This window comes from Archocentrus centrarchus, chromosome 24 (assembly GCF_007364275.1).
Source record: "Archocentrus centrarchus isolate MPI-CPG fArcCen1 chromosome 24, fArcCen1, whole genome shotgun sequence".
Classification (NCBI taxonomy): Eukaryota; Metazoa; Chordata; class Actinopteri; order Cichliformes; family Cichlidae; genus Archocentrus; species Archocentrus centrarchus.
This window is the reverse complement of record NC_044369.1, coordinates 34,584,492-34,609,718: the sequence shown is the minus strand read 5'-3', so window position 1 is coordinate 34,609,718 and position 25,227 is coordinate 34,584,492. Positions and strand designations below refer to the sequence as shown.

The 25,227-nt window shown below is 46.2% G+C and overlaps 2 protein-coding genes across 4 annotated transcripts; both read left to right on the top strand.

Moving 5' to 3' along the window:
* The first annotated feature begins 810 nt into the window (after positions 1-810).
* zbtb1 (zinc finger and BTB domain containing 1) lies at positions 811-9,257 on the top strand. Of its 2 annotated transcripts, none has more exons than XM_030721340.1 (2): positions 811-945; positions 4,419-9,257. In XM_030721340.1, the coding sequence occupies exon 2, from the start codon at positions 4,423-4,425 to the stop codon at positions 6,421-6,423; it is 2,001 nt and encodes a 666-aa protein (XP_030577200.1). In that variant the 5' UTR covers positions 811-945; positions 4,419-4,422; the 3' UTR covers positions 6,424-9,257. The 2 variants fall into 2 exon arrangements, with proteins under 2 accessions (XP_030577200.1, XP_030577201.1); XM_030721341.1 differs by lacking the exon at positions 811-945 and adding an exon at positions 1,436-1,540.
* A 4,889-nt stretch (positions 9,258-14,146) lies between these two features.
* Positions 14,147-18,511, top strand: LOC115774194 (zinc finger CCHC domain-containing protein 18-like). 2 transcript variants are annotated; one of them, XM_030721348.1, is made up of 2 exons: positions 14,147-14,479; positions 14,795-18,511. In XM_030721348.1, exon 2 carries the CDS (start codon positions 15,727-15,729, stop codon positions 17,473-17,475), a length of 1,749 nt encoding a protein of 582 aa, XP_030577208.1. In that variant the 5' UTR covers positions 14,147-14,479; positions 14,795-15,726; the 3' UTR covers positions 17,476-18,511. The 2 variants fall into 2 exon arrangements, with proteins under 2 accessions (XP_030577208.1, XP_030577207.1); XM_030721347.1 differs by having other exon boundaries at positions 14,785-18,511.
* The last annotated feature ends 6,716 nt before the right edge of the window (positions 18,512-25,227 follow it).

The following is a 25,227-nucleotide window of genomic DNA, read 5'->3' as shown; positions in this document are numbered from 1 at the left end:
TTTAAGTCAAAAAATCGCGATTGTTTTATTAAGGGAGTATTCTGTTGATTATCCAGATAAATAGCTTTTATTAATGAACAATAATAAATTTTCAAAAGAGAAAAAAACAACTCTTTTAAAATGAACTGCTCGCTGGTTTCTAGAAACTGCAGTTTTTTAATAGTTTACTGCAAACAACAGCTGCCAAAGAACTAAAGCCTTTATTGTGTTCCTGTGATGTTTTAAAATCTGACTTTTTAAAGGAAACATTTTCTTAAAGGCAGAAAGAAATAATCACAAGTGCAGTAATGTCAGATACAATAAGGTATCTGTGCCTAAATCAAACAGCCTTTACTCTGTCCTCCATCACTAGGAGGCTGAGAATCTTCTAAAACAACTGCATCTCCTGGATGAGGCAGATTTGGTGTTTGTTCGTGTGTGTGTGTGTGTGTGTGTGTGTGTGTGTGTGTGTGTGTGTGTGTGTGTGTGTGTGTGTGTGTGTGTGTGTGTGTGTGTGTATGTGTGTGCGCGCACGCATGTTTAAGAGTGCTAGTGAATGTAAGATAAGACAAAACTTTAATCATCCCACGACGGGGAAATTTGTGCATTACAGCAGCTCAGTACAGAGAAAAATGAAAAGGATGAGTAAAAACAAATGAACTAAACTAGAATAGAATAGAAAAACTATATACACGATGAATCGGGTCACACAAAGAGAACTAAAAAAAAATAGACCGCTACATTTCATTTTACTTTGAAGGAGCTCCGCCTGACCGGAAGCTCCTTATTTGGGCTTCCTCGCTGCGCGCGACTTGACGCGGCGGCGGCTGTGCGGAAGTGCTTTCATCCTGCGGGAGAAGAAGAAGAGGCTGCGCCTTCGTCTCCACAGTAAAACGTCCGCGGAGGACCCTTCGGAGCCCGGAACACCCACATCAGCAGCCCCTCCGCCGGCCTCCGGGACGCACGGTGAGTGGACGGCTCCTTGCCCGGCCTCGGGGCCGCCAGGGCGGCGGACGGTGAGCGAAAATGCCCGCGGCCTGCTGGTGCTGGCTGAATGCGGGTGGCAGTGCGGGGGCGGCGGGGCTGTTTGCGGGAGAGCGAGCACGCAGTCAACACCCGCCGTTACACGCACCGCATCCTGGAACCGTTTACAAAATATAAGTCTTAACAAATAAAGTGGAGTTTGTCAGCGTGTGGCGGCGCTCCGGGCTCACTGAAGGCTCCTCAGTGAATGCCGGAGGGTCCCTGAAACCCGCCGCGACGTGCCGGCGCTCCGCGGGTGGGCGCTCTGAGCCCTCGTCGTGCTTCGTGTTTTTATTGTGGAGGAACCGTCGCAGGAATTTCCGGCGTGGACCACGCTAGTAGGGGTTAGCTTGGCGCAGCTAACCCCCGCCGAGCTGTAATCTCCATTTTAGCTCGGCGGTGCGTTCGGCCTCCACCTCCGGCCTCACCCTCCGGCCTCTTCCCGGCTTCGCTCACAGGTCGGCGGCTCCCTTGGGGTCCGTCTGCCGGTGACTGACAGTCCACCCCGCGTTCCTGCGGGCGCGGGCGGGGGCTTCCAGTAAGCAGGGTGGTGGTGGGGGTTACAGCGGAGTCTGGATCAGAGACAGACGTTTTTTCATCCACTGACCCCCGATTGTTCATTACGGTTGTTGATTATTAATTAGCAGAAATGTACAGGTTTCTGACCTCTGACCTTTTTGCTCAGGTACTCTGCAGGTGGTAGAAGCACGGGGACAGGTACATCAGATATGTGCAGATAATTTTCATTTATTGGCTGATCCGTGAGCTCTGAAACTTTGCTGCTGGCAGCAGTTTAGAGTCACAGACAACAACCAGCTGATCGTAATAAATCCAGGACTGGTTCTGATAACGAATCAATAATTCATTTTTGACTGTGATCATAGTACTGACTCATAAATAACTGCACACAACAAATGTGCTGGGGAAATAAATGTCAGAGTTTAAAATCACTGAATCTTGGTTTAGGTTTGGCTTATTTAAACAGTCTGTTGCAGTTCAGGTGTGACAGCGACGTGTTTGATGAGAGAGGAAAATACCCTGAATCGGTGAGTGCAGCGACGCCGGCACCACGCCGGGCGTTTCCATCCCGCACGAGTCTCTGAAAGAGCCGCCAGCAGCAGTGATGCAGCCTAAATGAAGCCTCGGTGGTGTTTCTGCTGTAATACGAAGTAAAAGTATATCTGCTGAATACTTCAACATTAACAGAAGTAACTGCAGCAGCTGCACTGTCGCAGGTAGCGGTGCTGCAGGACCACTCGGGGACTCGTTTGGAGGTGTTTGTTGCCTCCACCTTCTGCAGGGGAAGATGTCTTGTGTATTTTGCAGAGTGTGCTGTGTTGTGTCAGGGTTGTTGAAGTAGCTCTGCTTTAGGCACTAAATCAGCAGGACTGTCACAACAGAATAAAATCTGATTCCTAAAGACCGGATCGTCTGGGAGGCGGACCCCGTCCACATTCAGAGTACCGCCGATTCACATGTTGTTTTCTGCGGCACCGTGAAGTGTGATCCTTGGATCTACGTGGTGCCTATTTACACCTGTGCTGGTGTCTCTGCAGCTTCCCCTCCAGCACACAAGTCAGCAGTGGAGACTTTGTCTTCCAGTCCATTTGAAAAATGGCAGCAGAACAAGAAGCAGCTGGAAACAGCTGTACTGAACCGACCAATTGCAGTCATCGAGGGCTGTGGCGATGTGTAACTGCATTCGTCAGAGCACGTCAGGTGACGGTGTAGATTAAACGCAGAAACACGTGACCGACAGTCAGCTGGTGCTGAATTAAAGATGGTCTGTAGATCAGAGGTGTAGTCCAATCCAAACTTATTTATAAAGCACATGGAAACAACAAGGTTGACCAAAGTGCTGGACATTACACAAAGGGTAACACAATAAAATAAATGCATGCAAACACATTAATAAATATATCCAAGAACTCACAAAAATACAAATGATAATACAGCAGCTTTTAAAACATGCAGAGTGGAGGTGGGCCTAACATGAGGGGGCAGCTCGTTCCACAGTTTAGGGGCTGGGACTGAAAAAGCTCCAGCCCCCTGTTGTCTGTACAGGACACCTTCACCTGTGATCACAGCAGGTAAATCATCGGTACGTCTAATTTTAACGCTCATTTCAGTCTTTTTATGGGGGGTAAACATTCCTGAGTCACAGCCTGGAAGGCTCAATAAACCCAATACAAATATCTGAATTAATACCACAAAACAGGAGCTCAGTTCACACAGTGACACAGGAGAAAAATGAGCACAAATTTAACACAACACAGTGTTAAAAAAACTAAGTGCTGACTGAATCCCATCAGCTCAGGATGTGAATCAGAGTTCAGCTCAAGTAACAGGTTACAGGAGGAAATGTCTCGCTCTGATTACACGGCTTTTTGACACAGGAAGTGACACCTTGGTTTCAGTTTCAGTGAGACGTGGCGGCGAGGCGGGATGGTGAAGGTACGGGTCTGAGCAGAGTTTTTAATAAGCTTGGTTGGGGCCGGAGGACTGGAGCTTGATCTCAGCTGATCATGTTTTGGTAGCTGCTTTAGAGATGCTGGTTTTCCTCTGGCCCACATCTGGCAGCTCTGTAGATGTTACTAACACAGACAGTTTGAGAAGCTGTTTGTCCTCAGACCTGCAGAGACTGTTTGGCCCAGATGTGGCCCACATCTGCAGAGTCTGCATCTGTATATTTGGTAAAAGTTGAAGCTTTTTAACCCCGTGTACTTGGAGGCTGTAACTCTGCAAATATTCATCATGAAAAATTGCTTAATTTGATCTATAAAAGCTGTTGTATAATGAATGTCAGCTGATTGTGAGGCGGTCAGGCTTGACTCTTATGTGCAATAAGCATTTATTTCTGCTTCAGCACAAAAACATGTGTGACACAAGTCTTACACGAGGTCACTTCCTGTGAGAACTGCTTGCGACAGAGTGGAGCGTCCTCCCCACAGAGAGTTTAGAAAGGTGAGAGGAATGAACCTGCCGTCCTGTCGGCAGCACATGCAGCAGTGACTCTGAGTGTGTGTGCTGTTATCAGTTCACACTGCATTAAATCTGAGCAGCTTTTTCCCCTGCAGGAAATGCACTGATTCATCGCTGCAGCTCAGTTTCACAGCGTGATGAGTGAGACTGGAAACTGAGCTGCAGCAGCCGATGGAGGAGCTTTGTGATTGTTTGAGAAGCTGCAGTCAGAGCATGGCGGCCCAGAAGCAGACCTGATTTTACTGAGCAGACTCGGCATGTGAACTCAGTGCTCTTTTTGTGTAAAGTCAAATTGAAGTCAGACTTGCTGATGAGTCATATCAGGCCTGAGTGTCCTGCCTCACTGAGCGCCGGCTCACACGTTATGAAAGTTGACCACAGACAAACCTCAGCGCCTCACAGACTCTGACTGTGTCTTCTTCTGTTGTCCACAGGGCAATGGCGAGGCCGAGCCACAGCGATCACGTCCTCCAGCAGCTCAACAACCAGCGCGAGTGGGGCTTCCTGTGCGACTGTCTTATCGCCATCGGTGACATCTACTTCCGAGCGCACAAGGCTGTGCTGGCGGCCTGCAGCTCCTACTTCAGGATGATGTTTATCCGGGATCAGCAGGGGGCGGGCCGCCTGGACCTGAGCAACATGCAGATCAGCGCCGAGTGCTTCGACCTCATACTGCAGCTCATGTATCTTGGGCGCATCGTTGTGGGCAGCTATGAGTTTGAGGAGCTGAAGGCGTCCATGGCATACCTGCAGATGTACTACATCCCCGACTCGCTTGAGGACCTCAGGGACATCAGGAGCTCCAACCTCACGCCGTCCTCCTCAGCCTCCTCCTCCTCATCCAGCTCCTCCACTGGGCCCGCCAGCGGGAAGATGATGTTCGGAGTCCGCATGTATGAGCAGCAGAGGCCTCCCCCACCTGAGGGAGAGCGCCTACCAAAAGCTGTTACCAGCAGTACGGGGCGTCCGACTGTTCCCGCCACTGTCAGCAGGCCAGCGGCGGCGGTGGAGGAGGTGGTGACTACTCCTCTGATTGTGGGAGCAGCGGTTTCAGACGGTGCAGGCGAGCAGCCGTGTGACCTGAGGAAGAGGTCGAGCGGCAGGAGCTCAACTCTAAAGGACCGCCCCAGGTTTGGCCGCACCTACACCTGCGATGACTGCGGCTTTGTGTTCAGCTGCGAGAAGCTTTTAATCGAGCACATCCTGACCTGCACCAACCGCAAAGCCTTCCATCCACCCAGAGGCAACACAGAGGGCGACAACGACTCGAGCAAAGCCGAGAGCTCCGCCTCTGAGAGTGTGGAGGAGCACAGGGTTGTCTGTAAAGGTGAGGACGACTGGCCCGAGGTCAAGACCACCCGGTTGATCACAGCTGGTACAGACAGCGAGCCCGGGTCCACCAGGAGCATCAAAACTGAACCGGAAGAGAGCATGTTCCCGGAGATCGAGGTGGTCCGGGTTGGAGAGCACACCGCCAGAGACTGTAACGCACGCTTCAGTGATGCTGCGCTGAGGGAGAAGACGCCGTCAGACCGCGAGCCAGAGCCTGGTGTCTCCGGTTTGGAAAACAGCAGTGAGCCTTTTGAAGGCGATGAGTCCGGAGTCCCTGCAAAGCTCCGGAAGATCAAAGATGAGAAGCAGGACACCAGTGGCGCCCCCTGTGAGCTGTGTGGTGCTTTGTTACTGGAGGAGGACAAGTCGGCCCACTACCTGTCCAACCACATGGGGCACATATGTGCCTGTGGGAGATGCGGCCAGGTGTTGATCAAAGGGCGGCAGCTGCAGGAGCACGCAGAGCGCTGCGGAGAGTCCCACGGCGCCGAGTCGGACTCCCACGGCGAGGACGAGGCGTCCCTGCTGGAGGAGCCACAGGGGATGGAGGAGGGGCTGCTGGAGGCCTGCCCACACTGTGGCCTGCTATTCCAGAATGAGAGCCTGGCGCTGGAGCACGCTCTGTCCTGCCACGACCAGGAGCTGTTCCGGCCCGTGATGCTGGAGGAGGGCGCCGAACCCGACCACCGCCGTAAACACTTCTGCAGCATCTGCGGCAAAGGCTTCTACCAGCGCTGCCACCTGCGGGAGCACTACACCGTCCACACCAAGGAGAAGCAGTTCACCTGCCAGACCTGCGGGAAGCAGTTCCTACGGGAGCGCCAGCTCCGCCTCCACACCGACATGCACAAAGGCATGGCGCGCTACGTGTGCCCCGTGTGCGACCAGGGAACCTTCCTCAAGCACGACCATGTGCGCCACATGATCTCCCACCTGTCGGCCGGGGAAACCATCTGCCAGGTGTGTTTCCAGATTTTCCCTGGCGGGGAGCAGCTGGAGAAGCACATGGATGTCCACCTGTACATCTGCGGCGTGTGCGGCGAGAAGTTTCGCCTGCGCAAAGACATGAGGAGCCACTATAACTCCAAACACACCAAGAGACTATAACGGCGCGGCGCCCGCTGCATTCACGAGTCTGTTACTAAGAAGCCATAAATGTGAGAACAAAGAATGCACTTGAACACCAAAAAGACTGAATCTGCACTTTGATACCATATGCATAACCTAAAAGGGCGGTCACACTGCGAGCAGCGAGCCCACGCTTTAGTTACTCCCGTCTACAGATGGGAGTAACTAACACTCCAGGTCAGTAGAACTTGTGCAAATAAACAAACAGGAAGCTGGTTGGTTAGTAGATACCTGAGGAGAGAGAATCTCATGTTACTTTTAAATCAATAACAGGTAATTAACCAGTGACAAACAGTCTGAAGCGCGTCATGTACCAGTCGTTATTCATAAACATCCTAAGTAAAGCCATGAGTAAAACACACATTTACAGGATTTTCTTAAACTTTAAATCAAATCAAAAGTAAACAGAAAGTGGGCGGGGCATACAGGCTCCTCCCACAGGCTCTTTTTAAAAGAGCCTATTTATGGACCTCTCCCAGCCTGCGTCCATGGTGAGTCCACGGGGTGAGCGACAGGAAGCTGTCGTAAAAATAAAAAATGTTCAGTGTGGAGCTGAACTCAGCAGGAAATGAGGCGGAGCTTTGACAGAGACACGAAAACGGCAGCTGCGAAGGAAAGGGGTGCGTTTGTTTTATGATGGACAGACCAATGAGAGCTGTTTAGTCGAAGTGAACACAAATTCATTTTATCCTGAGGCCAAAACTTGGTTCCAGTGTCTGCGCGTCAGCTGAGGAAGAATACATCAAAATTTAACCAACAGCTAAATTTGATTAGTCTGCAAGAGCGAGATTTCAGGAGCGTTCTGGTTCCTTTTTTATGTGATCTTTATTTAACCACGAGGTGAAAGTCAAACCTGACCTTGCATTAAACGCTGATCAGGTGTAGTTACATTAATGGGCGGGGCGCGTCAGGTCACCGGTAAGAGTGACTCTCGTTAGTAAAGCTGCTGCTGTTACCGCTCAGTCTGAGCTCTCCGTCATGTGTAGAATATTTAAACTGGGTGAGCTTAAATTAACTCGTAGAAACAAAGTGAGCGCTGTCCAAACTGTCCAACCCAAACCTTCACATCACGTCTACCAGAACACAAACCGAGACTACGAGAACCGAAATCTGTCCGTGGAGCCGAATCTGAATGTTAAATTATTTAAGGACTTTTTGTGGACTCTTCAGTGCTTCTGAGCAGCAGAGCTTCTATTTTTAAGATGTTACGCCCCTTAAACTGGCTGCTGCGCATCAGGCTGCAGCTGCTCCCGGTTCTTAAAGAGTGGGCCAAACTGTACATCAGCTGATATCTGCAGTCATTCTCCGCTCTGTCAGCTGATGGCGCTGCGTTCACAAATCATTTTTCAGCTGAACATCTGTAAAATGTCCATTTCTAATATTCACTGACTGCTGTGATAACCAATCAGCAGGCCACAGAGCAGCTGCTTGCCTAGGCGCTGTGATTTAACGGGCTGGGCATTTTCACGCTAATAGGAGGAGGCCCCACCCTCTAACACCACCCCTTACAGGTCTGAAGGAGGCAGCCACTAAATTAGCAAAACATGAGTCTAAAAAAATCCCAACCAGCTGTGAACTCTTAACGCCAAAGTTTCCGTCCAATCAGTCAACTGGAGTCGCCGATCTCCACGAATCGGCAGGCTTGAAGTTTAGCATACTTACACCTCCGTTTACGTTATCGTCACCTAAAACCGTCCTCCTACACCGAGCGCTGACTTAAAAACGAGTCATTACACCGACACCGACACTGACGCACACAATGAAACTCCGTCCATGCCTGGTTGGCGCTAGTGCTGCTCGCAGTGTGAGCCTCAGAGGAAATACAAACTGGTGTGTCTGCTGGAATGGCGCCCCCTGTGGCTCACAGCAGAGGGGTTTCTCTGTGGAGACAACTTCCTGTTTGCGGTGCCTCACGCTTCGATGTTTCCCACAATACTAAAGTCTGTGAAGGCGCTCGTGTCGCAGTGAAGCCTGCTTCCTCGCTCTGTCCCACACGCTCTGATTGGTGCCTTTACTGTAACACTTCGTCCTTCCTGTCAAACTCACAGCAATGCGTGATGGGGGGGGCGGGCCGACACAGGAAGTCACAACCCCCCCCTCAGGCCACGAAAACGCTCAACAACTAAACACTAGGAGCCGTCGACTCGACTGGTAGTTTCTGTTACTTTTCGACTTCTTCTGATGCCTTACGAGTCTCTCAAAGTGTTCGCTCGCCATCGCGGCGCCATCAGAACCAGATCAGAACCAACCAATCATTAGAAACTGGTTCAAATGACACTCGGCCAACTCAAACTATCCGAACCAAGCGGAACGAGCTCGATGAAATGTTTCTGCGGCTGCTCGGACAATCACGTCGTCTTGTTTTCTCGTTGACTCACGGTGAGTGTTTTACATCATGTGACTGAAGGAGAACCAAACACGTCTGCACCACAAACCTCAGCTGTAATCAAACTAATCGAACTTTAGCCCTGATCGGCACTAACAGCTGGTCCAGTGAGTCCAGTACGGACCAAAATCAGGGACCTATCCCCCTTTAAAAGGTTTCACTAGTTTAGGAGCCACTTCACCAGTTTAATCCTGACTGGACTGGACTGCAGTGATCCAGCTCAGACAGGACCGGGTCCAGGCGGACCTGACGAGGCAGCGGGTCCATCCCGGTGACCCTACGTGTAAATGAATGTCCTTTTAAAGCTAACGAGTCACCTTAACGATGTCCAGCTGTTTGTTGTTGTTCAGTTTTTTCTGGTTTGTGAACACAGAACTTTGTTAAGCTCTTAATAAACCAAGTGAACTTCTGTTTGTGGACTGAAGGCTCTGTTTCTCCATCCTGCAGAGGACGAAGGCTCTGCTCAGCATCAGTTTATAATCAGTTATTCTAACCCTAACCCTGCTGCTCCTTTGGTTAAAAGTAAACAGAGCTTTAAGAAATCAATTATTGGTTTGTGAATGATGGTAAATCCTGAGCAGGCCTTCTGTCAGTGGATGAAGGTCAGTATTTGATGAGAACAGGTGTGTCGATGATTGATCAATAACTAATCAGACCATTGATCCAGTCTGAGCTCCCAAACCCTGAGCTGTGTCCTGCAGTGTATCTTGGGTCTGGCTCCTCAGCTCCTCATCCAGGAGGTTCTTCTGACAGATGGACACATCATCAGTAACTGTGATGTTTGCTGATCATCAGCTGCAGAAAAGGAAGGTTGCACGCCGGCCCCCGCGCTCTGCAGCTGAGCGGGGCCCCCGGGGGCCGCCACGCTGAGCCAGAGCATGGAGCTGAGACTGATGCCGACTGACTTTAAATCAAACAAACTGCATTCAGATGTTTTTCTAAACGTTGGCTCAACACTGACTGCTTCACATCAATGTTTCAGTCATGACTGCTGAGTTTCAGCTGACCTTTGACCTCTGCTCACCTCAGCTGCTGGCAATAACTGGCCTGTTCTTCCTTCTCTGATCAGCATGATGGGTCTTATTGTGTAGGATTTTATGTTGTTAAAACAAATGCAGCACTTCCTGTGTGTGTTTCAGATTAAAGGTCTAGTGTGAGGTGTTTATTTTGAAAAATGAAACATTTAATTGGAATAAATACAGACAGGACAGGAAGTTGATGCACCCACATCGAGGCCACGAAGACCGTCCTGAGTCAAGTGACCACTTCCAGCTGGGACACATCAAACTGCATCTCATAAATATTTGTTTTTATTATTCTAACATGACTGAAGGTGAGTGCACGATACAGTCCTGTGTTTCTAAACACTACAATAATCTTTAATCAGATTATTGAGCTTCTCAGTAACTATGAGGCCCCGGCACACTTAGTCTCCACATCAACTTTGAATCTGAAAATATCAAATCAAGACTTTTTTTCTTTTTATCTGTGTTAGGAGTAAAATATCATCTCAGAGGAGAGTCTGTAATATTCCTGTACAGTCAAAATGTCCTGGTCACACTTTATGGAAACCGTTACTAAAAACTCAGGAAGGGTTCATGTGAATCTCATTCCAGCCTGTGGTTCAGGGTGTGTCCACATGGGGGAGCTGCAGGAGGGGCTGATGGAGGGTAGGAAGACTGAGACGAAGAAACCTTCATTCAGACAGGAGAGCTCTCAGATGCAGGGCGAAGCTCAAAGCCCAGTGACGGGTCCACGTTATGAAGTTTTCTCTGCTCTGTGATTGGTTGCTTTTAGATTTCTATGTCGTGCACAGACAGGGTAAAAGACAGAGTGCAGCGTCTCTGCCACAGCTCGGCCTGATGAACAGAGGCTCCAGAGTAAACTGCAGATGGAGCTGAAGGCCCAGAGCTGCTCACCTGTAAAGGAAGCAGGTGAAGCTCTGGAACCTGTGTGGAAGCTTGGATAGAAACAGCAGAATGGTTCCTTGTACTGTTTTTCAGTAAAACTCATTTTGCAGATATTTCATGCCTTCCTGTCACAGCCTGTTTTCATCATAAAGGCTCAGACCGGCTCAGGGTTCAGACGTCTGATGGAGTTTGTGCAGGTGGATCTCTGCAGATGTGAAGGTAGGTGTGTATGTGTGTGTCATTAATGGCTCTTTCGGCATCATGTGACCAAAGTATCAGCATGCTTTTTTCCCATGATGCCGTGCAGGACTCCTGAGGCGTGCCAGTGTCAGAAACAGCCGTCAGTCTGGGCTGAACTCCCTGCAGGACGAGTCCGTGTCCTCCAGCAGCTCCACCTCTTTGTTCTCATTCATGTTTTTGAATTCTGTTCAAAGCTCAGTGAATCTGTAAGAATAAATTCCTGATGTCTGTTCATTTTAGCCACATGCCTGTCAGGGATTGGTCCACGGTGAAAGCTGCAGAGAGCATCAGTGCGTGTTCAGCTAAGCTGGGAATTGTAGTCTCAAAGAAGACGGTCACTGAAACCTGAGGCAGACTGACGGGTGCTAAAGACAACCTGGAGAAAGTGTGTCCTGGGTCTGCCCCGGGGCCTCCTGCTGGGACGTGACCAGAACACCTCAACTGGCTGCTTTCGATGTGGAGGAGCAGAGGCTCTACTTTGAGCCCACCCTGAATGACTGCGCTCCTCAGGGAGAGGCCAGCCACCCTTCAGAGGACAGTTTTTACCCACAGGCAGTCCTGAAACTTCCCCTGCCATTACATCACATAACCTGAACTGCTAGATGTTATGTTCAGTGTTTTAACTCTTTCATTCATTTATTATTTAGTCTTAATTGTGGTAATCTGTGGAGCTGATGTGTTGTCCTGTTGTTCTTGTAGCAATGACTAAAGGTAATTAAAATTAATTTAATGAGTATTCCACTTTTCATCGATCATAAATGACATTACATGGGGAACGTCTCCCTCTTCATCACAGGCTCTTTAAGAGCCACTTCACCCTAAATAAAAAGGAGCATTTCCTCAGAAACCTGCCCCAACCAGGAGGGGGCGCCAAAAGGCTGGCCTGAAAAATACAGACTCCACTGACAGCTGGTTCTAATACACACAAACGTTCACAGGATGCAATGTGAGTATTCAAATGAGAGACACACAGATGACAGTGAAACAGAAGCTTTATTCAGCGCAGAAGCATTTCATTGGTTGCAGCTCTTTGCAGTCAGGTCGCACAGACAGTCTGCAGGTGATCACGTGGTGCTGACGTTACCTAATGAAGGGGATAAAATCTGACTTTAATAAACACATTATTTTAGGTGTTTAAGTTACAGTTTCACTTTTGAAGAGGCTCACTCTTCTTAACAGTTTGCAATGCAGACAGTAGCTCAGTAGGTAGAGCAGGTCACCTACTGATTGGAAGGTCAGCGGTTCGATTCCTGGCTACTCCAGGCTACATGCCAATGTATCCTTGGGCAAGATACTTAACCCCAAGTTGCTCTCCGACCATCCTGTTGGAGTATGAATGTGTGTGAATGCTAGTTAATTAAAAGCACTTAGCTTAGTATAAACATGGAAGTGCTTGTATGAATGTGAGTGCATGGGTGAATGTAAACATGTTGTGTAAGCGCTTTGAGTGCTCTGACTGAGTAGAAAAGCGCTATATAAGAACTAGTCCATTTACCATATTCCTGGCTGGTTTCCAGGTGCAGCTGTGTGGAGATGATACCACAGTGCGTGCACTGAGCACGTGTCCGTGATGGCAGAGCTCAGCTCTGTGCACTGTTCTGAGCTCCTTAAACCTTTTCCTCTCACTGTAGGACATGCACACATTGACATATGTACGTAGACACCTCGCTGACTGGGTTGGCCCGTTGATGTTACGTAACTGTGTGTCCGCCATATTGGAGGAGGCAAAGCTACGCTGTGAACTAATACAAGTGAATGGACTGATCTCCATAACGTACCTTTCTACAAGTTATTCAAGTTAATGGGTTCATTCACACATTCAAATACGCACTAATATACACTGGGAAACTGCACAAAAAATCATTTTGTTTTCAAAAATGTGATCCCATTTTGTTATTTATTAATTTGCTTGATTACTTCTGACAACTGTTGTGCTTTAATTTCTCTGACTGAATCCTTCCAAAAGGATTAATAAATTCTATTCTATTCTATTCTATTCTATTCTATTCTATATACAACGCCTGCAAATTCTGTATTCAAAATGTTGTAATGACAAAATACAATAAAAAATAATTGTTCAGTCTCACCTGTGAAAGGTAAGCCCATGTGATTCAGTTTCGACTGTCAAACGGTTCAACAACTCCACGCAGCTCCAGAGTGACGTCATCACTGTGTTTATGATTGCCACATCCAATATGGCGGCGACGTTGACGTATCATTCAGCGCTCAGTGCGGCGTCTACGCATGAATGTTTATGAAAAAGATGATGAGAGGGCAGGGAAAGGGGGCGGGGCTACAAAGTACAGCAACCCTTGGAAACATTTCAACATGACCGCTGGTTAAACACTGCCCCCTGCTGGTCACAATTTAAATAACAGCAATAAATCGGAAGCAATCCAAGGTCAGCAGTTTAACACGAAAACCTCTCACTTTATTGCCACCAAAACATGGAAAACAGAAACTCACTTCATGGACGGAAATGCACACAGCAGGAAACAATGATGTCAGAGGACAGAGGGAAATGCAGACAATATATACACAGGGACTGACGAGGGACAACCAGAGACAGCAGGAGAGAACAAGAATCATACTAACGAGACTGGGGGAAGCAAAACTGAACACACTGCACAAGAAACCAGATACTACCAAAATAAAGCAGGAAATAACACAAACAGGATAACCACACAGGCACTGGGGAACCAGAAATCAATATGTAAACAATAACTAACTATGATAACAGAACCAAAAAGGAACTCAAACACAAAATGCTGGGCCCACAGCCCAGGACCATGACAGGAAATCCACAAACGCAAACATGTTTTACTGATGTTCAGGCAGAGGTTGTGGTCAGAGCACCAGACTGTCAGTTTATTCACTTCCTTCCTGTAAGCAGACTCATCAGTGTTGGAGACGAGGCCAAGCACCGTGAACTTGGAGATATGGTTTGTCTGGTAGAGCAGCTGTGTGTGGACTCAGCACAGAACCCTGTGGAGAACGGTACTGGTGGTCAGAGCTTAAGAGTTACACCCAGTTACACCGAGGTTTAATTACTGGGGTTTGGAGATGAGCTTGCCTGGTAGGATTGTACTCTAAACAGAACTGCAGTTGTAACCCAGGTGACAGTGTGCATGAGGTAAAAACCTGATTAAAATTTATTTTTGTTTATTATTTCATCTGGAAAAAAACTGGTTTAAAAATATTAAAAACAAACATTCAATCCATGGATGATTATTGGTTGGTTAAAAATATGTATGGTTGAAATTTTAAATAGGCAAGCTTTTATTCTGAAAGTGTCCCAGCGTGGCCCATGTGACTGGTAGTAGCCAACCGGATTCTTTTCGGTTCTGACCAAGATCGCTGCAGACACACAGACGTCGAGCTGCCGTTATTAAACAAAGGAAACTTATCTAAAAGAATATCTTTAATTTTTTGAGAAATTGTTTTGTTTTTCCACTTTATCCTGCCCTTCAGACGTGTGTACATTGCTGAATGGGACTTGGTGAGTTCGTAAAAATGTATTTTATTTCTTTTGAGAATTTTGTTACGTTGAATGTATTATTTGGGAAACAGTATAAGCTAAGATGTCAGATTTATGTTTTTTGTGTTTTAAAACTTGATATTATGATGCCCATGTGTGAAATTGAAGTGCAAGTGTTGTGTTTCCACTTATCTCCGCTCCGCCATTTTGGCAGGTGTGCAGCTTAATCAGCATCTATTAAGCAAAACGCTGACTCTTGGCTAATGTCTTAAGCAGCCAACGCTTTATTTTGTTTATTTATTGATATTTTATGTTGCTTACATTAGGCCATTTAAGTTGGAGTGGAGAAAAGTTGAGCTAGTACTGAAGTGGGACTTCATACGCGGTGAAACGAGATGGCGAGCCACCGGACCTGATGAACTGTGAATTTGCTGATCTGTGCATGTGGAGCAACATGCTGTCTGCGGAGTGTTGACCGTTTTCATCCGAACTGGTAGGATTTATCCTTGACTGCTAACAGCAGTGGATTCAAGACTAGCGCAGAACACAGACAATAGAGGGATCAACAGCAGGACAAAAGAAAAGAGACTCTCATGTGCATCGCACCTTGTTCAGCCTTTTGCTGGATTATTTTGAGTTGTCTTTTGGTTCAATATTTTTATTTTAATATTGAATGACCCTGTGTGGTACTGCTGTGATATTATTGAGATTGCAAACTATTTTGTTGGTTAAACCTAACATAACATTGAGTCTGCCGAATCTGAATACAGAGCCTAATTTTGTATTAATTTTGGAAAAAAAAATAATAAAATAGATAAATAGATTTTGAAGCTAGAGAACTAAACTAGGTTTAGTGACTACTGAGTTAACTCAAACAGACAAACCAAAGGGAACTGAACAAATAACCCTAAGTTGAAGTTATTTCTTTTGGTTAAGATAACAAAAAGAGGGATTATACACCAGGAAGGTGTATGCTGTTGTGTTTTCTGTTGTCAAAGTCTTTTATGGTTTTTGTTGTGTGTAAATAAATCTTGCCGGCTAATTTAAATTTATTCTCTTGGTCTGTGGTCCTTAATTGTGGTGACACTAACTCTACTCTCCATAGCCGAACCTGTCATCTGGTCCAAACCCTGTAACGACTAAGGTGTTACAGTACAAAAGTGGCGAGCCAGCCAGGAGAGTAGTAATAAAACCTTAACCACACTGTAAATAGAACCATAAAACCTTATTTTTGACCCAGACCTCAAAATAGGCCAAGACCGGCAAAAATGGACATTGTTGATAAAGAAAACATTAAAATCCCTAACTCAGTTATCATTGGGGGCTTCACTGATGCAGACTTTGATGAAGAGTTATCTGACTTCCTGAACAAGTATGGGCGCATCTCGAGAACCATTAAAGTTGATGATCTCCACTCTCCCTACCCCAAAAATGCCATTGTGGAGTATGAGAGTGGAACTGCCTTGATAGCGCTTGAACCCTTGCTGCCCTACAAATTTGAGAGACCTACTGGAGTCCCTTACATCAGAGCCCTGTCAACGGAATATGTGTCAGCTGTTACAACCAGCGCCACCCACAGCTTGATTAGTGAACTACAGAAAATCGCCAAATTAAGTGGCAAGCCTTTTGAGGATGTTTTGCATGAGCATCTGTCTGAATGCAGTCAGTCAGTTGCTGGTGATCCAGAAACAGCTGAAACTGCATTTCCTATGCAAGAAACACAAAGTAGACCTACAGCCACAGTCACCCAACAATCACAAGCTCTTCCAAGTGACCCAGTTAAGGTGAATGAAACCAACTTAAATGTAACTGAATCTGATTCAGGCAAGCCAACACAACCTGATCTGCCATGCAATGTTCCAAAAACCCTTATAACCCACCCAGAGGTTCAAAAGGTTATTGTGGAGCACATAGTTCGGAGTGAATCTCCAGTCTCACAGGCGAGTGCATCCTTTCGCCTGAGACCCTTTTCAGGCAGGTTACCTTGCCCTAGTCACGAGGTTGACTTTGACACATGGCGCCACAGTGTTGAGCTTATGCAGCAAGATCCTGATCTGTCTGACTTGCAGTGCTCACGGAAAATTTCAGACAGTCTTGTACCTCCTGCAGCCAATATAGTTAAACATTTAGGCCCTCAAGCTTTGCCTTCAGCTTACCTTGAGCTGCTCAATTCAGCATTTGGTACAGTGGAAGATGGCGATGAGCTTTTTGCTAAATTTCTTAACACACTGCAGGATGCAGGTGAAAAGCCATCACATTACCTCCATCGATTACATACAGCTCTCTCCAAAGCTTTGAACAGAGGTGGTGTTTCAGCTAGCGAGGCAGACCGACACCTACTACGGCAGTTTTGTCGTGGGTGTTGGGATAACGCATTGTTAGCAGACCTTCAGCTCGAGCGACAAAAAGATAACCCTCCTCCATTTGCAGAGTTGTTGCTACAGTTGAGAGTGGAGGAAGATAAACATGTTGCAAAAGAAAGCCGAATGAAAAAACACTTTGCTGCTACAAGACCAAAAGTGTCTTCCCACGCCCTTGCAGCAGCCACTGATACATCGGAGCCCATTTTGCAACATCAAATCACTGAAATGCGAACACAAATAACTGAGCTGCAAACTCAATTGACAAGATTAAGAGCACAGAAAGCGGACCAACCCACAGCTCCTCCAAGCAATGTGGTCGCAGATTTGAAGGCACAGATCACTGAGCTTCAGAGCCATCTTGCTAGACTTAAGCCACCAGGTTCTCCCAAAAAGAAGCCCAGCACACCACAAGCTAATGCTAAGACAAAGCCTAGACCCAAAATGCCTGAGCCAATCTCCACTACACTTCAAGCCACAAGGAACAGACCAAAGCCGTGGTATTGTTTCCACTGTGGTGAAGATGGGCATATTGCCTCTGCATGCTCAAATGACCCAAACCCATCCTTGGTTGCTGATAAAAGGAAACAATTAAAAGACAAACAGTTACTTTGGGATAAACAGAACAATCAAAACTCATCCCATTCTTTAAACTAAAAACAGCCCTCATTGCGGGACAGATGGGTGCTGTTAATGAGACCAGTCCCTCTCTGAAACAGTCATTCAGAAAAAAGAGACTGCACAACAAATCAACCACTGTTAAACTACCTAAAGGCTTAGTTGGAGCTAAGTATACTGCTCAAGTCCAAATTGATGGTCAGGTTAGCAGTTGTCTTCTTGATACAGGATCTCAGGTGACTACCGTGTCACACTCATTCTATGAAAACAATCTCTCTCACCTGGAAATTCATCCAATAAATGAGCTGCTGGAAGTTGAAGCTGCAAACGGTCAAAATGTTCCTTACTCAGGTTTCATTGAGGTCGAGATTACCTTCCCACAGAGCTGTTTTGGTTCTGAAATGACCGTGTCCACCTTTGCATTAGTTGTCCCAGACACACGTTCTAATGCCCAGTCCTCTCTTTTGATTGGTACCAACACTCTTGACCTTCTCTATGAGCATTTCTTCTTGACCGGTGCAGATCTCCATGCACTACCTTACGGCTACAGAGTGGTGTTAAGCGTGTTGCAACAGAGACACAAGCAGAAGGAAAACAGTAGTCTCGGACTTGTTAGACTATCTGGAAAAGAGCCAGAAGTTATACCTGCAGGCCAGAGCCGAGTGTTGGAGGGGTCAATCCATGTTAACACCAAAACCCCAGACAAGTGGGTTGTTGTTGAGCCACCCTCCACATCCTCTTTGCCTGGTGGCATTCTAGTCACCAATTGTTTACTCACCTTTCCTGAAAGGCCCTCACAAAAGCTTCCAGTTGTTGTGCGAAATGAGAGCAAACATGACATTATTATTCCTGCAAAGAGTGTCATCGCTGAAATCCATGCTATGCAGGAGATAGTGACAACCAGCCAAATACTAAAATCCACGCAGCCACCCAAATCAAAAGAATCCACAGTGCTAAATCTCAACTTCGCTGATTCTCCAGTTCCAGCTAAATGGAAAGAGCGGATTGTACAAAAACTCAGTACTATGCCTGAAGTTTTTGCACAACATGATACAGACTTTGGTTGTACAAACAAGGTAAAACATCAAATAAAACTGAGTGATGAAACGCCTTTCAAACACAGGTCCCGTCCAGTACGACCTCAGGACCTTGATGCTGTTCGAAAACATTTGCAAGAACTGAGTGAGGCAGGAATAATCCGCGAGTCTGATTCACCATTTTCTTCGCCAATAGTGGTGGTGAGGAAGAAGAATGGAGATGTAAGACTCTGCGTCGATTATCGAAAGCTAAATCTGCACACCATCAAAGATGCCTATGCCATTCCCAACTTGGAAGAGGCATTCTCAGCCCTCACTGGATCGAAGTGGTTCTCGGTCCTTGACCTCAAAAGTGGGTACTACCAAATTGAGGTGGACGAGGCAGACAAGCACAAGACAGCCTTTGTATGCCCCATGGGGTTTTGGGAGTTCAATAGGATGCCCCAAGGCATAACGAACGCTCCCAGCACTTTTCAAAGGCTGATGGAGAAATGTATGGGGGACATAAACCTTAAGGAAGTCCTAGTATTTCTGGACGACCTTATAGTTTTCTCCGAAACCCTTGAGGAGCATGAAACACGCCTTCTTCATGTCCTCAATCGCCTTAAAGAATATGGGCTGAAACTGTCTCTGGAAAAGTGCAAGTTCTTCCAGACATCAGTACGGTACTTGGGACACATTGTCTCCCAACAGGGTGTTGAAACAGACCCTGAAAAAGTCGCAGCCCTGAAAACATGGCCAAGTCCCAGAAACCTCAAAGAGCTCCGTTCCTTCTTAGGTTTCGCTGGGTATTACAGACGATTTATCAAAGACTATTCCAAAATTGTGAAACCCCTGACCAATCTCACTGCCGGATACCCACCACTGAGGAAGGGTAATAGTCCTAAAACACCAGATGTCCAGTACTTTCAGCCAAAGGCCCCTTTTGGAGAAAGATGGACAGAAAGTTGCCAACAGGCATTTGAGACCATAATTGACAAACTCACTACAGCTCCTGTGTTAGGGTTTGCCAACCCCAAGTTGCCTTATCTGCTACACACAGATGCAAGCACAACAGGGTTAGGGGCTGCTCTTTATCAAGAGCAGGGAGGAGAGGTGCGTGTAATCGCATATGCAAGCCGGGGACTGTCAAAGAGTGAAAGCCATTATCCAGCTCACAAGCTCGAGTTTTTAGCCCTAAAGTGGGCTGTAACTGAAAAGTTTTGTGACTACCTGTATGGAAATGCTTTCACTGTGGTTACTGACAGCAACCCTTTAACTTATATCTTGACCACAGCTAAGCTGGATGCAACCAGTTATCGTTGGTTGTCTGCTCTGTCCTCTTTTGATTTCCAGCTCAAGTACAGAGCAGGGAAACAAAACATAGATGCGGACGGGCTATCCCGCCGTCCCCACCCAGAACCAGTAAATGACATTGTTTCCCAGAAAGAACAAGAGCGAATCAGTCAGTTCCTTCAGCACCACTTACCTGGTACTGATCTGTTCACTCATGTTTCTCAAAATGCTGTCAATGCAATTTGTGAAAAACACCTAATTCTCCATTCCTCGGACACAAATGACCATGCATTTACGTGTCCACTTGTAACTTCCCTGTCCATGTCAGCTAATGCCATTCCTGATGGTTTTGATCAGTGTGACAGTAATCCAGTCATTCCATGCATTTCAGTAGAAGAGTTAAAAAAACATCAAATGGATGACCCTGCGATCAATGAAATCATTCGCCAGCTTGAAACAGGTGAAACATCACCCCCTGCTGTGCGAAAGGAGATCCCACAACTTTCCATCCTTCTGCGAGAGCTAAAAAAGCTTAAGTTGCAGACTGGGATTCTCTACAGAAAGAGGCAAGTTGGTGAAGAGTCTCAGTGTCAACTGGTCTTACCTGAGAGCCTCAGACTCATGGTTTTAAAAAGTCTCCATGATGACATGGGTCATCTTGGTATAGACCGCACTCTCGACCTAGTGCGATCCAGATTTTTCTGGCCAAGAATGGCCGCAGATGTTGAGCAAAAGATCAAAACCTGTAGTCGATGTGTTTTCAGAAAGGCACTGCCAGAGAAGGCAGCGCCTCTGGTAAACATCCAAGTCACCAGACCTCTTGAACTAGTCTGTATTGACTTTCTGACTATTGAACCAGACCGGAGCAACACCAAAGATGTTCTCGTCATTACTGATTTCTTCACTAAATACGCTGTAGCAACTCCTACTCCCAACCAGAAGGCTAAAACTGTAGCCAAAGCTTTGTGGGAAAACTTCATTGTTCACTATGGATTTCCCGAAAAGTTGCACAGTGATCAAGGAGCAGACTTTCAGTCAAAGCTTATTCAAGACCTTTGTGACCTTGCTGGTATCCAAAAGGTCAGAACGACACCTTATCATCCTAGAGGAAACCCGGTTGAACGGTTTAATAGAACATTACTCAACATGCTTGGAACACTCAAAGACGAAGACAAGAGACACTGGCGTGACTTTGTTAAGCCACTTGTGCACGCCTATAACTGCACCAAACATGAAAGCACTGGGTTTACACCCTATGAGTTAATGTTTGGAAGACAACCTAGGCTGCCAATTGACCTTGTCTTCAATGTTCCTTTAAATCGTCGTCAGCAACAATCCCACTCGCAGTATGTCAAAGCACTCAGATCCCATCTTCAGGAGAGCTACCAAATAGCTACCAAAAATGCTGCGAAAGTTGCTGAAAGGAACAAGGCCCGTTATGACAAATATGTCACTGAATCTGTCCTTGATATTGGTGATCGTGTACTTGTGAGGAATGTCCGGCTTAGAGGCAAACACAAGTTGGCTGATAAGTGGGAACCTGTGGTACATGTTGTCTTGAGTCAAAAGGGCAACTTACCTGTATACACTGTCAAGCCTGAGCATCAGGCTGGTCCCACAAGAACTCTTCACAGAGACCTTTTGTTGCCATGTGGGTTTTTACCCACCGTTCCTGTGAATGTCTCCTCAGAGCAAGAAAAGCCAAGCCGGCCAAGTACACGTCAGCACCCTATAACTGATCCTGACGAACAAGACCTGGATTACAACCTGGACGACGAGGATAACTACCTATTGTATTATCCTCCAGTTGCTCCTCTGGAAGTTTCAAAGTCCATAAAGGAATACGAAGTGGTCCTTTCTCCCAGTAATCATTCAGATTCTACTGTTGAGCAACCAACCTTTGATAATGCAACAGTCTCAGAACCTGTGACAGTTCCTGAAATTGCTCCAGATGGATGTAATGAGCAAATTATTGGATCTGATTCCGAACCGGATATGCCACTGAATCTCAAAAACTTACCTGTACCTGGAATGGAAAAAGAAATGGAAACAGACACTGGTGAAGTGGAAACTGCACCTGAAGCAGAGGAAGCAACTCAGAACCAAATGAAGGAGAACGAACCCGTGGATAATAACACAGAAGAGCATGACCCTGATACACAACCAACTGTCAGAAGGTCTTCTCGAGAAAGAACAAAGCCAAAACTCTTAACTTACCCTGAGTTGGGAAACCCTCTTATTAGCATAGTTGAGTCTTTATTTCAAAGCTTAAGTGAAGCGATAACTAATTCCATTGAAGCACCTTAAATAGTCTGAACATATGCACTATGCAAAGGGACTTGCATAGATTTTAGAGGGGAGGGTGTAACCCAGGTGACAGTGTGCATGAGGTAAAAACCTGATTAAAATTTATTTTTGTTTATTATTTCATCTGGAAAAAAACTGGTTTAAAAATATTAAAAACAAACATTCAATCCATGGATGATTATTGGTTGGTTAAAAATATGTATGGTTGAAATTTTAAATAGGCAAGCTTTTATTCTGAAAGTGTCCCAGCGTGGCCCATGTGACTGGTAGTAGCCAACCGGATTCTTTTCGGTTCTGACCAAGATCGCTGCAGACACACAGACGTCGAGCTGCCGTTATTAAACAAAGGAAACTTATCTAAAAGAATATCTTTAATTTTTTGAGAAATTGTTTTGTTTTTCCACTTTATCCTGCCCTTCAGACGTGTGTACATTGCTGAATGGGACTTGGTGAGTTCGTAAAAATGTATTTTATTTCTTTTGAGAATTTTGTTACGTTGAATGTATTATTTGGGAAACAGTATAAGCTAAGATGTCAGATTTATGTTTTTTGTGTTTTAAAACTTGATATTATGATGCCCATGTGTGAAATTGAAGTGCAAGTGTTGTGTTTCCACTTATCTCCGCTCCGCCATTTTGGCAGGTGTGCAGCTTAATCAGCATCTATTAAGCAAAACGCTGACTCTTGGCTAATGTCTTAAGCAGCCAACGCTTTATTTTGTTTATTTATTGATATTTTATGTTGCTTACATTAGGCCATTTAAGTTGGAGTGGAGAAAAGTTGAGCTAGTACTGAAGTGGGACTTCATACGCGGTGAAACGAGATGGCGAGCCACCGGACCTGATGAACTGTGAATTTGCTGATCTGTGCATGTGGAGCAACATGCTGTCTGCGGAGTGTTGACCGTTTTCATCCGAACTGGTAGGATTTATCCTTGACTGCTAACAGCAGTGGATTCAAGACTAGCGCAGAACACAGACAATAGAGGGATCAACAGCAGGACAAAAGAAAAGAGACTCTCATGTGCATCGCACCTTGTTCAGCCTTTTGCTGGATTATTTTGAGTTGTCTTTTGGTTCAATATTTTTATTTTAATATTGAATGACCCTGTGTGGTACTGCTGTGATATTATTGAGATTGCAAACTATTTTGTTGGTTAAACCTAACATAACATTGAGTCTGCCGAATCTGAATACAGAGCCTAATTTTGTATTAATTTTGGAAAAAAAAATAATAAAATAGATAAATAGATTTTGAAGCTAGAGAACTAAACTAGGTTTAGTGACTACTGAGTTAACTCAAACAGACAAACCAAAGGGAACTGAACAAATAACCCTAAGTTGAAGTTATTTCTTTTGGTTAAGATAACAAAAAGAGGGATTATACACCAGGAAGGTGTATGCTGTTGTGTTTTCTGTTGTCAAAGTCTTTTATGGTTTTTGTTGTGTGTAAATAAATCTTGCCGGCTAATTTAAATTTATTCTCTTGGTCTGTGGTCCTTAATTGTGGTGACACTAACTCTACTCTCCATAGCCGAACCTGTCATCTGGTCCAAACCCTGTAACGACTAAGGTGTTACACAGTCAATAAAAAGTATGTGGATCCACTGATCAGGCATAACATTATGACCTGACCCATCGGAGCATGGACCCCCCTGAACCTGTGCTGTGGTATCTGCACCAAGACATTACCACCAGATCCTTAAAGTCCTGGAAGCTGTGAGGTGGGGCCTCCATGGATCTGACTGGTTTGTGCAGTACATCCCACAGATGCTCGATTGGACTGAGATCTGGGGACTTTGGAGGCCAAGTCAACGCCTTAAACTTCTTGTTGTGCTCCTCAATGGTTCCTGAACCATGTTTGCTTTGTGGCAGCGAGCATTATCCTGCTGAAAGAGGCCACGGCCATCAGGGAATACTGCTTCCATGAAAGGGTGCACATGGTCTGCAACAATGCTGAGTTAGGTGGTACGTGTCAAAGTAACATCCACATGGATGGCAGGATCCAAGGTTTCCCAGCAGAGCCTTGTCCAAAGCATCACACTGCTTCTGTCGGCTCGCCTTCTTCCCAGAGTGCATCCCGGTGCCGGGTGTTCCTCATGTAAGTGATGCACACGCGACCGGCCATCCATGTGATGTAAAAGAAAAAGTGATTCATCAGACCAGGCCACCTGTCTACCACACCCCACAAGAGCTGCAGTTTTGGAGATGCTCTGTCTCCTAGCCATCACGATTTGGCCTCGCTCAAATCCTCACGCTCGCCCATTTTTCCTGAGCACATAAAGCTCTTTTCCTCCCTAATGTATCCCACCTGCTAACAGGTGCCATGATGAAGAGATAATGATGTTATTCTCCTCACCAGTCAGTGGTCATAATGTTATGCTTCATCTGTATATGATCCAGGTGCTTCAGTGCTGTTCTCCTACAAGCAAACTGCAGGCAGTGAAGAGAAGCTGCTATAAAGCTCCTGATGTGTTTCATGACCAGCTTCTTCTCTCAGGTATGGAGGTGAGAACCACCAGCCTATAATAATATAACTGCAGACCTCTTTGGCTGTGGGATGGTGGTGGATGTGTTGAAACACAAAGGGAGAGCTCTTAATCCCCTCCAAATGTGATGTTCAACCTGCTGTTTGCATTTTATTTTGCAGATGTGAGGCCTCTGCAGAGCCGCCTTGGATACACCGTACGCCGCTGCATCACCTGATCTGTAGGCCTCATTTCTGACCTTTAATTCCTCGTTGGAGGTCCATGGCTTTCCCTGACTGATGTTGAGGAGTCCAGTGCTGCTGTATCACTGTGAGTGTAACATACTGTAGGTGAAACACAATCAATAAAAGAAGTGGAGCACTCCGAGTGTGGGCACGCTGCCATGGCACAAATATATCATTTTGTACATTACCTGAATAAAATGATGCTTGTCAACCAGTAGCTGTGTAGTATATTGTATATCACAGGGTCCTAAAGATCAGCTGTTCATATATGATGCAGTCAGATCTCCCCCGAGCTCCTGGGATCTGATGTGGAGAAACACTTCCTGTCTGACAGGACAGAGGAGAGGCCACATGTTTTCATGCCTCAGTTAATGACCTGAAATTCCTGTTTACTGCTTCCTGTTTGCAGGAAACATCTGCATTTACCAAAATACCACAGCCTGACTTCAGGTCAGAGCAT